The 16664-nt window shown below is 38.8% G+C and overlaps 1 protein-coding gene across 1 annotated transcript; it reads left to right on the top strand.

Annotated features, from left to right (window-relative positions):
* The first annotated feature begins 2063 nt into the window (after positions 1-2063).
* On the top strand, positions 2064-7334 carry LOC138912086 (uncharacterized). Its single transcript, XM_070211943.1, has 3 exons — positions 2064-2221; positions 2349-2521; positions 2584-7334. Exons 1-3 carry the CDS (start codon positions 2064-2066, stop codon positions 7332-7334), a joined length of 5082 nt encoding a protein of 1693 aa, XP_070068044.1.
* The last annotated feature ends 9330 nt before the right edge of the window (positions 7335-16664 follow it).

The raw sequence follows: 16664 nt of genomic DNA, 5'->3' as shown, positions 1-16664 counted from the left end.
CGTTTTAAAGCATTATTCCCTGAAGGACATTATTATTAAATGCAAAAAAGTGGTTGGTTTTTTTAAAAGTAGCTCAATTGCGTATGCTAAATTCCGATCCGCGCAGCTTAGAAACCCTCCCCTGTCTTTAATCCAGGAAGTAGCAACGCGGTGGAATAGCGCATACAAAATGATAAATAGAATTTTACTAACGAAAGATTCTATTTCAACGGTTCTTCTAAGTACCCGGAAATCACCGGAACCGCTTAACGCTGACAAAATTGAGTTTTTGGAAGACATTGAAGATTTATTTAGCCAAGTGGACGATGCCACGAAAAAAATATCTGCTAACGATTCTGTGACAATTTCGTTAATATTGCCTTTAACGTGTGGTCTTCTGAAAAATATAATGGAGTCTTGTCAAAATATGAAAACAGTGGAGGGTACTTTTATAGGAGAATATTTGCTGGAGCGTCTTGTTCACCGATTAAAATCATTTGAGGAAATGCCATTATTAAAAAAAGCTACTCTTTTAGATCCGCGCTTTAAAAAAGAAGGCTTCAAATTCTTATCGATCGCTGATGAAGCAGCAGCAGAGCTTAAACGTGAAGTGGAACTAATCGAAAAAGGAACGCTTGAGGTATCTTCTAGCAATTTGTCATCGCCTCAGTCACCATCCCTCTTAGGAAAACGTGATATATTTGGATTCCTTAAAAGTGCAGTACTTAAAAAATCCATACAAGTTGAGGAAGGGCACCCCTTAGAACAATATTTCAGGCAAATAAATATTTTTACAGCGAAGAATCCAATACAATATTGGGAGGTAATATCTGCCCATATTTTTGTATTAATAATTTATATTGTGAGTTTGCTCTTTTTGTAGATGTCGGAGTCAAAATATAAAACTTTGAAATGCTGCGCTAGGAAATATTTACATATCCCAGCAACCTCAACTGAATCTGAGCGAATGTTCAGCAAAGCGGGTTACATTGCTTCAGATCGAAGAACTGCTCTAAAGCCCAGAAAAATTAACATGTTACTTTTTTTAAACAAGAACCAATGGGTCCTTAGTAATTAAAAATTTGACTTTTATGTATATTTAAATTTACATACAGACTGATTAAAAAAAACAAACAATACTATTTAAGGCTTTATTTATTATTTACTTGGAATAGAATTGATAAACACTTTTCTTCTAATGTCAAATAACGACTAGTCGATAATATCGAAACAGTCGACTGAAATGCTGTCAAACAGTCGACTGACTACACTATCGATAGTTTTGCAGCTCTAGTAGTTACAATGCATTTAGACAAATTTCGGTTGCTTTATATAAAGTGTATAACTAGTTGTTTTTCAGACTAGTTCGCATTTTTCCTGCAGGGTATGATTGGATAAGTAAAGATGAAAAATGTGTTTTTTTCTGACCAAAATTATAATACCCTCTGCAAGGGTATTGTCGGGTCACGCAGCCGCAGCAGCTAATTAACTTGTAAATCCGTACTCTTATATCAATTGCATCACGAAAGGCATCTCTCTCTATTTATCTCTCCCATTTGTTGTATGCTTGCATTTTGGGCCCAGCATTCGGCTGGCTGGCCCTTCGTAAATTCAGTATGAATTCTGATCTCGCCATAAAACGCATTCTCGTCTCGCCTGCTGTACTCTTTCGATAATAAATTGTTAACAAGCATAAACCAACCCAATTTTCTTATTTTCGTTTGCATTAACTAATAAAAAAGCTTATTAGTTCAACATTGGTGACCCCGACGTGATTCGTACAAAAACAATATTAAGTGCAAATCACATAAATAAGTCTATTTATTGACTTTTCGTTGTTGCGGCTGCGGTGCATTGGCGGAGCCAGAAATCATTTGTCGAAAAAATAAAGCCTTGAATGCAGTGAGCGCTATAAATAAATAGCATTTTTGTGTTGCCGAAATTTGCATAAAAATTAGTTATATATTGGAGCGTACATAGCCAATTAACGGGCCGTTATTTCTTCGTTTGCTTTGCGCTCATCTTCCCGCTGAAACCGAATTTCGGGCATTTCGTCTGCTTGTGCCGTTGTTGTTGTTGTAGCCATGCCTACGGGAATTGCTGGAGATGCTACCGCTGATGAAAACAGGGTGATATTTTTAAAGCGCAAGGCAACTGCTTTATTTAATAGAGTGGAGCGTTTAGTGGATTCCCTTTCAAGTGCGGCGTTAACTTCATGCGACGAATCCGGGCTCCACGTGAGGTTGGAGCTGATTGATGAGCTTCAAGGAACATTTAAAAAGGTTCTTGGTGAGCTCGAAGAATTGGATTTCGAGGAAATTGAAAGTGATTTGAGTGAAAAATTTGATGACATTCTCGTACTTTTGAAGTCATCTGTTCGATCCGAAATTTCAAAGCGCGCCTCACAGCTCCTTTCTCACTCAACTCTTGCTGACGGCATCACTCCCGGAGCTTTCGGCCTCCAGCAGCGTCAGCCTCGACATAGGGCAACATTACTGCCTCCACTTGAGCTTCCAAAATTCGCTGGAGGTTATGCAAATTGGTCTGATTTTTATTCTATGTTTACCACTATCATAGATAGTCACCCTGATCTCACCAACATAGAAAAGCTGCAGCATCTACGATCATGCCTGAGGGATACTGCGTTGGAAACTATTCGCTCGCTGGAAATTTCGGACGGCAACTACGCAATTGCTTTGGATTTACTGCAAAATAGATTTGATAATCGTCGTTTGGTTTTTCAGGCACACATTACTGAGATCCTGGGAATAAAGGCGGTGCAGAGTGGTTCCGTTTCGACACTTCGGGAGCTGTCGGATAAATTCAACGCTCATATCCGCGCTCTTAAGGGGCTGGGCACGACGGAACAAATTGCAGGATGCATCATCGTCCAAATCCTGTTCCAAAAATTGGATCCGGCAAGTCAGGCCAAGTGGGAAGAGCGTTTAGAGGACCCTGCCTTCGTCAACTTAATTCCTACTTGGGAGTCAATGGCATCATTTCTGGAGCAGCGGTGCAGGACGTTGGAGACGATGGATTTTGCCATGGCAAACTATGCGCCGGGCATTCAGGTGGGAAGTAACAGAATACCCAATACGCGTAGATCAGCATTTGTTGCCTCGAATTCGAACCCTTGGATCTGTATATTCTGTAATGATGCAGGTCACTCCATTTCTTATTGCCAGAATTTTAAAGCCCTGTCTCCTACGAATAGGCTTCAAGAAGCAAAACGGCTCTGTCTTTGCATAAATTGTCTTAAGGTTGGTCATCAAGTTAGGCAGTGCAATTCCAGTAATTGTCGTGCATGCGGATCGAAGCATCACACCCTGCTTCACATGGGAAACTTAGCTTCCCTTTCTTCACAAGAAGGAGCACCTCTTCAAGAAGCAATTCCGTCTGCATCACCATCTGCACTGCCTTCCACCTCGACTGCTCTCATTGCACAGGATTTTAGTAATGATATTGTGCTCTTAGCAACGGCAAGCGTATTAGTAAAAAACCGCTCCGGAGTTTTCGTTCCCTGTCGAGTTCTACTCGACTCTGGCTCCCAGCTGCATCTAATAACGTCCCGATTCGCAAGCCAGCTTCAAGTAAAGAAGATAAAATCTTTAGCATCTGTTACTGGAATAGGAGATTCCAGTTTTGTGACGGATGGTCATTCGGTTAATATTACGGTTCGGTCCCGAACTTCCGATTACTCAGCCAACATTACCGCGGTGATTGCTCCGAACATCACAGAGCGGCAGCCTAGCTTCAATGTCGACATCGGCAATTGGAAAATACCTAAAAATATTCAGTTAGCGGACCCCAGTTTTTATACTCCCCAGCGGGTGGACCTTTTAATCGGAGCCAGCCTCTTTTACGAGATGTTATGCGTTGGCCAAATTAAGCTTCCACATGGATTACCCCTACTTCAAAAGACTCGTCTGGGTTGGGTTGTTTCTGGAGGTTATGGCCTCTCCAATGGCTCGTCCTTATTGTCGTCTCAAGAGTTACCCCTCGCTAGCAGGGAGAATAGTTTCGATCGGTTAGATGATCTTCTTCGACGATTTTGGGAAGTGGAAAGCTGCGCCGAGCCAATCATACGCGCTACTAAGGAAGAATTGGACTGTGAAGCACATTTCGTAAGACACGTTGTTCGTTTGCCAGCTGGGGATTATTCTGTTCGTTTACCTGCCAAGCTCAATCTAGACCTCTTGGGAGAGTCCTACCAGCAAGCTTATCGAAGATTCTTGTCCCTAGAGAGAAAGCTAAATCGTCAGCCAGCCTTGAAGGCTCAATATGGAGCATTCATAAAGGAATACCTCGATCTAGGACATATGTCATCAGTGTCTGCCTCTGACAGCGGGTTGTGCCGATACTTCTTGCCTCATCATTGCGTCATAAAGGAAGATAGCTCCACCACAAAGCTCCGCGTAGTTTTTGATGGATCGGCGGCCAGCTCCTCAGGGTATTCTCTCAACGATGTTCTTATGGCAGGCCCTGTAATTCAGCATAAGCTGTTCCAGATTCTTCTTCGGTTTCGTTCACACCCGGTAGCAATCACAGGAGACATCTGCAAAATGTACCGCTGTGTTAGGGTTCAGCCTGAGGACAGCTATTTGCAATGCATTTTGTGGAGGGATTCCCCCCAGGATCAATTGCGGGTGTTTAAGCTAGACACCGTTACCTATGGCACGAAGCCAGCATCATTTCTGGCTGTGCGAGCTATGCATCAGCTGTCAGCAGACGAGCATACAGCGTTTCCGCTTGGGGCTGAGGTCATTCGTCGCGATTTTTATGTGGATGATTTGATATCTGGAGCCAAATCCAAGGAAGAAGCAATCATCATTATGGATCAAACATCAAAACTTCTAGCCAAGGGAAAATTTAAGCTTAGAAAGTGGTGCTCGAATGTGTCAGCTGTTTTGGAGGGAGTTGCAGACAAGGATAAGGAGTCTTATTTGAAGTTTGATGATGGAACTGATTTTGCAAAAACCCTAGGTCTCGCTTGGGATCCAGTTTCTGACCAATTACTGTTTTCCTTTTCGGTCTTACAGTCAGCATCAAGACCTTGCAGGCGATCTGTCCTGTCTGCAATAGCGCGATTTTACGATCCCCTCGGGTTGGTTGGACCTGTGATCACAAAATCGAAAATATTCCTTCAACAACTGTGCAAGGAGAAGTTATCTTGGGATGAAAGCCTCCCGGAGTCACAGAATACGGAATGGAGTGCTATATGCACGAGTTTTGGGCAAATTAAGCATGCGTCATTTCCTCGGCTGGTTCTTTCTCCAAACTCTGAGAGTGAGATTCATGGATTTTGTGATGCCAGCATAGAAGCATATGGTGCCTGTGTCTACATCGTTTGCAACGGCCGATCTCAATTGCTTTGCTCAAAGTCAAGGGTAGCCCCCTTAAAAACACTCACTGTGCCCAAGCTGGAGCTTTGTGGGGCTGAACTCCTGTCTAGACTCATCGCGGAAGTTGCTGGGACTAAGGCATTTGAGGGAAAGTTATACTGCTGGAGCGACTCTGCTGTTGCGCTTTCATGGATCCGAGACGAGCCCTCCAGGTTCAACATTTTTGTAGCGAACCGAGTAGCTGCCATTCAAGAGCTAACTGAGTCAGTAGAGTGGCGATATGTTCCAACTTCTTTAAATCCAGCTGACATTCTCTCCCGAGGTGCTTTTCCTGCTGAGCTTAATGACTCTCCTTTGTGGGCGCATGGACCAAAATTCCTTTGTGGCCCCAAAGCTGACTGGCCGGCCCCAATCATTGCTGAAAGACCAACGCTTGAGGTTCGCCGAAAGATTTTACTAATAAAATCTCCATACGAAGACATAGTGGCTAATTCAAAATTTGCCAATTCCTTCGCCGCCCTTCAAAGAGTTTTCGGATACGTCTACAAGTTTAGTAATCGCATCCGTCGCCCTACGCTCACGGTGTCTGACCTTCAAGGCGGTACTCGGCTGTTGCTTCGTCTGGTCCAGCGCTCACATTTATGGGACGACATCAAATCGTTGCAGTCAAAGGGATTGGTGCACCCATCCAGCTCTATCGCATCTCTTTCGCCATTTGTTGATCAATTTGGGATTCTTAGAGTGGACGGCCGGCTAAAGAATTCTTCGCTGGATTTTAATGGGCGCCATCCAATTATTTTACCACGGAGTCATTCGGTCACTGCTGCCATTATTACTCACTTTCACGAAAGCAATCTGCACACTGGACCACGGGCGCTACTCGGCATAATTCGATCCCAATATTGGCCTATTGGGGGGAGGAAGACGGTGATGAAGGCAGTAAACAAATGTATTAGATGCTATCGAATGAAGCCTCGACTAGTGGAGCATATAATGGCGGATCTTCCAAAGGAACGACTCGATGGATCTCATGCATTCGAAGTCACTGGCATTGACTTTTGCGGACCATTTCTCTACAAGTCAGAAGTGCGAAGTAAGCCTCCAGTAAAATGCTACGTTTGTGTCTTCATTTGTTTCGCCACAAAAGCTATTCATTTGGAGTTGATTAAGGATCTCTCTACAGTGTCATTTCTACATGGCCTTAAACGATTTATATGCACTAGAAGAAAGCCACGGCAGATTTGGTCTGATAATGCAACAAACTTTGTCGGCGCTCGCAATGAATTGCTCGAACTAAGGCGCCTATTCCTCAGCAATGATCATCAGAAAGCTACATTGGACTTTTGCCTGGCGGAGGCCATTGATTGGTGTTTCATTCCTCCTAGGTCGCCTCACTTTGGCGGTCTTTGGGAAGCGGCTGTGAAGATCGCTAAGCATCATTTTTACCGCGTTGTTGGCACTGCTGTTTTAGCCTTTGAGGAGTTGCGGACCTTGGTGTGTCACATTTCGGCGGTTGTTAATTCTCGACCATTAGTCTCGATTTCAGAAAACCCCGCTGATCTGGATGTGTTAACCCCAGCACATTTTTTGAATGGTGGTCCGCCTTCATCTTTCGTCGAGCCAGATGTGACCAGTCTCAACTTCAATCGCTTGGATGGATGGCAACGCGTGGCCTACTTGCAGCAGATCTTTTGGTTCCGATGGAAGGAAGAATACCTAACACTTCTGCAGCAGCGCTCCAAGTGGCGCACCCCCAAACCGGGCCTGGTTGTCGATGACTTAGTTCTGGTCAAGGACGAAAACTTGCCTCCCATGAAGTGGCCCCTCGCCAGAGTGATTGAGCTGCTGTTCGGTGGAGATGGCGTTGCTCGAGTTGCCGTTCTGAAGACAGCGTCAGGAGTGACAAAGCGAGCAGTGAACAAGCTATGTCTGCTGCCCCTTAAGGATGATGTTGAAACCCAGGCTTCCAACGGGGGGAGTATGTCGGGTCACGCAGCCGCAGCAGCTAATTAACTTGTAAATCCGTACTCTTATATCAATTGCATCACGAAAGGCATCTCTCTCTATTTATCTCTCCCATTTGTTGTATGCTTGCATTTTGGGCCCAGCATTCGGCTGGCTGGCCCTTCGTAAATTCAGTATGAATTCTGATCTCGCCATAAAACGCATTCTCGTCTCGCCTGCTGTACTCTTTCGATAATAAATTGTTAACAAGCATAAACCAACCCAATTTTCTTATTTTCGTTTGCATTAACTAATAAAAAAGCTTATTAGTTCAACAGGTATAAAAAGAGGCTCGGGGACCATCGCCACAGTGGTTTCCCCCATAGGTCAAAATTCAAAAAATCGACTGAACCCAAAACTGTAAAAGGGTATGCAAATTTTCTAAAATGCTCAAGCTTCTTTGTGGCATACCAGATTTTTCTGGAAAACTATCGGTACTTTTTAAAAAAAGACCTAAAGTCGTGAGCACGTGTTTAGTCGCAAAGCAAAACTACGCGCATCACTAATTCTTCGCAGCAACATTAAACTTTGAAAGCGTGTACTTCTCTTATTTCGTGTTAAAACTAATATTCTATGATATGGATTTTGAAGTTAAAGGTATTTTCTTTAAGTTTCAATATTTATAAAAGCTAACTTCTATTGTCCTTATGTTTTTAGTATCTTTTGTGTTCGTTCTTTTTGTGTTTACATAAAGTTTTAACTGTGTTCCCCCAAGATTCCCCGATTCAATTTTTATTTAGTGTATTTGTTAATACCTTAAGGTATAAAAAAGTAAAGCTAGCTGCAGATACTTGCAGAGGTTTCCATAATCAACAATATACTAACATCATCTCTTTTTTTCTTTAAGGTCAAATCAGCTGTTTTGCATTGTAGTCGTGCTGTGTCATTGTGTTCGTCTTTCGTGTTTCGTGTTTTTCTTAGGTTCAAACTTTAATTTTTATAGCGTTATATATTTATTAATTTAATTTTGCTAGGTGACACTTCTCAATGCGTCTTAACTCGCTTGTACATTTTTAATTATTGATGTACAGCAATCGGCACCAATTCTGAAAAATTACGGAAGACCATCGATCATGTGAACGGCAATATTGAAAACATGTGTCCGAGATGAGCAAGTTAACGAAATGTATTCGATACATTTGTATAAACGCAAAAAGGCATCAGTTCTTCAATTCCAATCTAATTGGCTTAACGAAAAGGAAACAATTTTAATGAAGCGCACTCCTAGTAAGCCTCAAAAAATGATCAAAGCTGCTAAACGTGGTCGTCCAAAAGTAGACTTTAGTGAGTCCTTAAAAAAACCAAAGAGACGAAGGATTGCTGAGCTTTCATTAATTATTGAATCTGCAGCTTCTGATTTACGATCGTGCAACTTTCAATCAAATGAAATGTGTAGCAAAGCTAGCATCGAAGAAGTCCTATCGCTTCTCATAGAGGCGAACTTGAGCAAGCATCAATATTTTCTTATTCGAAGCTTTGTGAACCCAAAGACCTCCTGTGACCTATTCCCAAGCTACATACAATTGCTGGGTAAGAATTTCTCAACTGCGCATATGAAATTTTAGATTTTCTTCAAACTCAGGTACTTTCAAGAGTTTGCCTTGGTTATCATCTGTGATTTTTTTTAAATTTTTTGGTGTCGATTTGTGGGCGCTATGAATTTTTGAAGATAAGAAATTAAAAAATGTTCTTAAAAGGCTTAGAAGAATAACGTGCAACTTTACACGTTTTTAAATGTGTACTGGGGGAGTTAGAAAATAATTTTCTTAAGTTTTTTGTTGTCCAATAAGTATGAATTTTAATTATTTGAAATTTTGTATCGCGGTTTTGACTGTCTTCTTCATCCTATAAAGGAAACTTAATTATCCAAGATTGTCCATCCCATAACCAACTTAATTTACCCGAAGAAACATTTTTGTTCCTTTTCATCATTTCCAAGATATGGGCACTTCCAAAAAAAAGTCCACCAAGCCAAAAACCTTGAAACTTGAATAAAACATATTTCTACATGATTTTGCCCCGATATTAGTTTCTAATTAGTTGGATACTGAGCTTAACTACAAATTTGGAGTATAGTTTGATTATTTTTATGACCCCACCAATATACGCAAAAATCAGTTTTTGGCTTTTTTTTTGTTATTTTTTGGACCTGTCTTCTGTTGTAAATTTATCCTATAGGAATGCTAATATGTGACATTTTTCTGTACTGAATGCTTCATTCACATGCTAAACTATTAAGTTAAAAGCAAAACATCCAGCCATTGAGAGATAGAGGTAAAGAAATCCGCTTTACAAAACAGTCGGAAAAAATGTCCCGAGCGACATGTCCCGAGCGAATGTGGTTGAAACTGCATAAAAAAAAAACGGCAAAGAATTTTTGAGTGAAACCAAAAGCATTTCACAGCGACATGTTTGAACAACATTCTAAAAAAAATCGCATTCAAATATTCCATTAGAATTCGCTAATTTCTGGTGTTGTATGAACTTCCCTGAAATCCACTTCTATTTTTGTCCCGAGCGAATACGGCAGTTTTTTACCGATATCTTAAAAACTAAAAGTGGTACAAAATCAAGATTTTTACCAAAAATTGAGCTTGGGAAGAGTGAAAAGAAAAGCCCATAATTAAAATTAAAATCCATTGTTTTACAATTTTTTTTCAACATTAAAGGTGTGCAAATGTCCCGAGCGACATTTTGGAAGTGCCCATATATAATTTTGTATGCGAATTTAGAAAAACCTTATTTATATTTCCAATGAGTACAATTCTTACATGTTTAAGCTGAAAGTTTGCACAACTCAATTATTCACTGATATTGTGCACATATATTAATATCACAATTTTACCACCGTCCCTTCATATAGCTGCCATACAAATCTATGGATTTTCTTAATGTTTCAGATTGTAATTTTAATTTTTTAAAGCCTACTTTCTTTCGTGTTATAATTATTTTATAAATTTTAACAATTTTGTTTTTTTTTTGCTATTTTTGGAATTTTTGTTTCTTACTATTATTGGGTTTTTTTATTTTCAAGTAATTTACAGGTAATAATCAAAACTAACGGATTAATATTTGTGGGCGGATAAGAACCCGAAGGCGTGGTTTCTTATCCGCTTAAATATGATTTAGATGTAATAATAGTTAAATAAAAAAAAAATTGAAACTAAAAATAGCAACGAGTTTCAAATTTGGTCCGATATTTTGTATGGTAGCTATAGGATATAGTCCGGCGATATGTTTAATTTTTTGTTGCTATAATTAAAATATTTTTATAGAATTTTGGGGAAAATTTCGTAATAATATAACAACTAGAAGTATTTTTGGCCGCTGCTCCCATACAAGCGGAACCACTGTGCACTGTGCCTTGGCGCGGCTTCAGCAATACCTGGTCTGTGTTTACCAGGTATTGCTGGTGTGCCCCCCGTGTACTCCGATTCCTTTCTCCTTAGTTAGTAGACCTGCTGGATTGGCTACCGCAATACCTGTTCAATCCAGATAACGCTGGGGTGTCCCTATTGGTACATAGCCCGATTTCTTTCACCTTAGTACTCATGCATACACATCTACCTGTTACATACTTTTCCCCGGATATAATATACCCTTTTACTCTACAAGTAACGGGTATAAATAAGTGTCCCAAAATATTTGGCTGGCTTCTAGAGGCGTCTTGCCCCTCAAAATAGAAGCATTCCTTATACCTTACAAATATCCAATTAGAATTTGTTCTCCTCAAATTGGTTTTAGGACATTCAAGTAAGCATTCAAAGCAGCATCTCAAGGGCTAGCCTCAACATTGCGGTTTATGGAAAAACTCCGTACAGCTCTCCGTGGTTTATCCGTCAGCTTTCCTATCTAAGGAACAAAAAATCCAGAGTCTTCAAACGATTTAAACAAACTGACTCGCAGAGGAACTTTGCCAAATATTCTGTTGTCAAATCTGACTATTTAAAACAAAATTCTGAATGTTATAATAACTTCCTTGCACGCTGTAAAAGTGACTTTAAAAGTAATCCAAAACTGTTTTATTCATTTGTGAATGCCAAACGGAAATCTCAATGCTTTCCTCCCTCCATGTTTTTTCAATCCTGTGGTGCCTCCGATGAAACTTGTCAATTGCAGCAGCAATGTCGGTCTCTTATTTCGCATTGTCAACATGACTTCACCACGTGCCGATCTACTACCACTAATTTGCTTGAATTTACCTCATTAGTCATAAGCAGCAAACTGATGTTATTTTTACGGATTTTTCCAAAGCTTTTGACTCGGTAAACCATGGGCTACTTATTCATAAACTTACCATTATGGGATTCCCTCCAAATTTGTTAAAGTGGCTACATTCATATCCAGTGTTGGGAAAGGTACTGTGTTTTTTTTATCTAGGTAAGGTAAAAGGTATTGGGCAAAAATAAGTACCTAGGTAAGGTAAAGGTACTTAATTTTCCCAGTACCTAGGTAAAGGTAAAAGGAATATATATAGTTTTTTTTTATTTTTTATAATTTTTTTGTTTTTTTCAATGTAATCATTTAAACTTAAAATAAGACTAGTTTTCAGTTTTTAGTCGTCTTAATCAAACAATATCTTTTCATTTCATTTAAATGTTATAATTTTGTGTATATATTTTTAAAACACGCGGCATGAATAATTGTATGCACGTATAACTTCCCTGCAGGAAAAATGCGAACTAGTCTGAAAAACAACTAGTTAAATAACTAATATAAAGCAACCGGAATTTGTCTGAATGCATTTGGACTACACAGGGTCTAGAAAATTTGTGCTAGTCGAAAAAATGATTAATACCAAACTAGTAAAAAAGAAACTTGTCTCGGACTAGTACCTTTCTGACAAAAAAAAACGTTAAAAATATTTAACTGGTAGAACAAATACATGTTAGGATCTAGTTAAAAGGCAACTGGAATTTAAATAGTTGCAAATGAAACACATATGATCCAAAAATATAGCCTAGAGGGTAAATGTCTTCGGAAATTTAACAATAAACAAATCAAACACTCGAGGTCCTCGGTTCAATCCCCAGTCTCTGTGCATTTTTTTTTTTGTTTTTTGTTTGCTAGGTGATGCTTTAGTTTTATTTTAAACTTTGTTTAATCTGTCCGAGGCAATATATATGTGAAAAATCACTGTTTTTGAATTATGTCACACTAAAATTCATAAACCTTGTTAGGGCATTACAAAATGTGATGCGTGTATGGCTCAATCAGTTAGTGTGTCTACAAATCCAAAGGTCCCGGGTTCAAGTCCTAGAGAGGGCGACTTGCCTCAAAAAAAGTAAGTTTGTTTTAATTCCATTTAATTATCATTTACTGTATTTGATTACATAATAATTATCAGAAATTCTCTAAGGACCGCGCCTATTGATTGGATACTAAATTAGGAGAGCGCCAAGTTAGGCATCGTCAAGTACTAGTGAAATTCAATCACTTGATGGTTTAGAGATTATTTTTAATTTTTTCGTGAAAATATTTTTTTGAGTGTAGTTTAACAGCTGTAACTATAAATTGGTTAACAGTCACTAGTGCAAAACTAGTAGCAAATGGACTAGTTGTTTCCGACGACAAGCATATGAAAAATGGACCACTTCGTTACAAGGAAATGGACATAACTTGAACTAGTTAACCTTCTTGACCCAACTGGTATTTTAATAGTCCAAAACTGATTCCGTTTCCTGCAGGGTTCATTAATGTATTTATGAAACCCTCATGTACATATTTGGCGCGCAAAAATTCCGTATGTAGAAACATTGACTATATATTGTGCATATGTATATGCCGTTTGTTTACGTACAAGTTAACTAAAGTCAACCGGACAGAGTCGATGACCGGCTGTCCGAATACCATGCACCGGCCAAATCGCTGACACAGCATTTGACCGGATGCTCGTGCATAGCCGGCAAACACAGCACTTTTGCGTGGCCGCTATGAGTTAGCTTCTGTTAGCTTTAAGTCCAAATTTATATTCAGTTCTGTTTGATATCTTGAATAAAGAGCACACTGCTCGTGAACATTACTCCGGCCATCGCCATCAATATCTCTTGTTATTTTTGCACTGCCTGAGTCTCTAGGCCAGCAGGCGAAGGAGGCAGTTACCTCCCAACGTAAATCAACCTAATCATCAATTGTAAAAGGTACAGCCATCCGTCTCTGACTGCAGCGGGGGATCACCAATCTCTACGAGAATCAAATTAAGGCACCTTCTTCCCCCGCACTACCGAGCGGGCTTCAGCAGCAGCCTCCAACAAGTACCTTGCCGGTACCCCCTGCATCCAGCGAGCGCACGGTCGGTGCTCCCTCGATCTACATCCAGCAAGCACCCCTTCGGTGCCCCCTCGCTCTATATCCAGCAACCACCTTCCAACCCCGGCCCGTGCAGGAACTATACCGCCACTGGGCCGCATACAAAAAGCATAATTTACGTAGGGTATTTTTCTCACATCTTTGTGCAGATTTCCTGTCGATTTATCATCGAATTTTATTGTTTTATTAACACACAACACGCACTTGCCGTCCGGGTTAAAAAATGTGCCATTTAATAATGTTGGCAACACTTTCTCGTTTAAATTTTCTTTTTCGGCCATGTCTGTCGCGCAAATAGGGATGTCAAAAATATATCAAAATATCAATATATCGATATTTTTTGCAAAAAAAAATATATTTATATCGTCATATTTATTTAGCCAAATATCACAATATCGATATTTTATTTTTCGATATTATTTGATATTTGCATATGGGCACTTCTACCAAAAGGTCCACCAAGCCAAAAACTTGAAACTTGAAAAAAACATATTTCCACATGATTTTGCCCCGATATTAGTTTCTAAATAGTTTGATCCTGAGCTTATCTAAAAATTTTGAGTATAGTTTGATTATTTTTCTGACAAACCCCACCAATATACGCAAAAATTAGTTTTTAGCTATTTTTTTATTATTTTTTGGACCTGTCTTCAGTTGTTAATTTATCCTTTAGGAATGGTAATATGTGACATTATTCTGTACTGAATGCTTAATTTGTTATGTTAAACTATTAAGTTAAATGCAAAACAGCCAGTAATTAAGGGATAGAGGTACAGAAATACACCTTTAAGAAATAAACGCTAAGAAAAAATGTCCCGAGCGACATGTCCCAAACGAATCTGGTTGAAACTAAAAAAAAACGGCAACAATTTTTAAGTTAAACCAAAACCATTTCAAAGTGACATGTTTGGACAACATTCTAAAAAAAATCGCATTCAAATATTTCATCAGAATTCACTAAATTCTGTTGTTGAATGAACTTCCCCGAAATCCACTTCTATTTTTGTCCCGAGCGAATACGGCAGTTTTTTAACGATATCTTAAAAACTAAAAATGGAACAAAATCAATATTTTTCACAAAATAGAGCTTGGGAAGAGTAAATAGAAAAGCCCATTATTAAAATTAAAATCAATTTTTTTACAATTTTTTTTTAAACTTTAAAGATGTGCAAATGTCCTGAGCGACAATATGGAAGTGCCCATATCTTTCTCTCATCTGTGCACAAAAAAATTAAGCGTGTTAAAATTTATTTCGGTGAAATTAAGAAAAACAAACTAAGTGCAAACTTTGTTTGAAAACTATTAAAACAAGTGGGAATACATAAAATATGTTATCCCACTTGAAAAACAAACACTTTTATGTGTGGAACTAATAAAATAAGAAATTATATTGTTTATACTTTTCTAGTGGTTTTACATTAATTTTAGGGCAAAAGTCTTTGTTGTTAGTTTATTTTCGCGGCTAAAATTTTGAAACTCAAATGAAAAACAAGAAAGGAAGCTACCTTCGGCCAGCCGAATCTTATATACCCTTGCAGATAAAGTAATACTCACTCGGTGCAGTTCCAGGGATTCCAGATTCAGTGTTCCTATTTTTGAATTTTGTTTTTAAGTAGTCAATAATTAAAACGCCTACTTCCTACAAATTAACAAGAATTTTCTTATATATGTTTGAATATTCCTATGGGAGCCTTAAGATATAGTGGTCCGATCTGGCTCGCTCCGAAATATGTACTACCTGCAATAGAAAGAAGACTTTCCGGAAAGTTTCATCGCGATAGCTTTAAAACTGAGAGACTAGTTCGCATAGAAACGGACAGACGGACAGATGGACAGACGGACAGACGGACATGGATAGATAGACTCGGCTATTGGTGCTGATCAAGAATATATATACTTTATGTGGCCGGAAAGGTCTCCTTCACTGCGTTGCAAACATCTGACTGAAATTATAATACCCTCTACAAGGGTATAAATATCAAAAGTATCGATATATCAATGTTTTTTTGGCGATATATTATAAATCATATTGATATTTTTCTTAGAGAAAATATATCAGCGATACGATATTTTTAAAATATTTGACATCCCTACGCGCAAAGTACGTACCTAGGTAAAAGTAAATAGGTATGTCCCAACAGTGTTCATATCTCACTGACCGCTCTCAGAGGGTGAAATATAATGATATAACTTCCAAAACTATAAATGTTACCTCGTGTGTACCTCAAGGAAGTCATTTGGGAACCAAATGATTGTTGATTAACGACTTACCTCAAGTTATTAAGTCCGCAACTGTTTTAATGTTTGCTGACGACGTTAAACTGTGTTTGTCCATGTCATTACCGGATTCTTGTTCTCGTCTTCAATTAGATCTTGACTATTTACAGACTTGGTGCAAACTCAATAATGTATGTCTTAACTATTCTAAATGTAATTTTATGACATTTTATCGTCGTAATGTATTCATACTCTATTGACAACAATGTCCTTCAACGTATTTTTACTGTACAAGACCTGGTAGTTTTATTTGAGCATAAACTTTGTTTAGAGTATTGTTCTTGTATATGGTCACCGCAGACGGTAACTTGTCAAAACATGTTGGAGTCCGTTCAAAAGCAGTTTTTGTTATTTGCTCTAAGAGGTTTTAAAAAATTCCCCTTATGTGGTTTGGCGCACTAGTTATTTAACACAAAATGTATATTATAAATGTTTTACAAGCAGGCCATTGCTTAATAAATACAAGACAATACAATGTATGACACACCACTATGTTCTGACCACAACTGGCATTTAATTTCAAATACTGTCGTTCAAAAAACAAGAAAAAAATTAAATCTTACCTTTTCTTTATCTAGTATAGCTCCAGTTATGAAATGTTTCATGCATAGGTAAGCAGTTTCCTGAAGTTCTGATTTTTCCTTTTCCATGACTTTGAAAATAATATTTACAATTTTTCTTTATATCCGATCTCACTGATGTAGTGACACGCTGCTAGCGCTCTCAACGCACTGGTCCTAAGTGGAATTAGAT

Source organism: Drosophila takahashii, chromosome 2R (genome assembly GCF_030179915.1).
Source record: "Drosophila takahashii strain IR98-3 E-12201 chromosome 2R, DtakHiC1v2, whole genome shotgun sequence".
Taxonomy (NCBI): domain Eukaryota; kingdom Metazoa; phylum Arthropoda; class Insecta; order Diptera; family Drosophilidae; genus Drosophila; species Drosophila takahashii.
The sequence above is the reverse complement of the archived record's forward strand: the minus strand, read 5'-3'. Positions and strand labels throughout refer to the sequence as shown.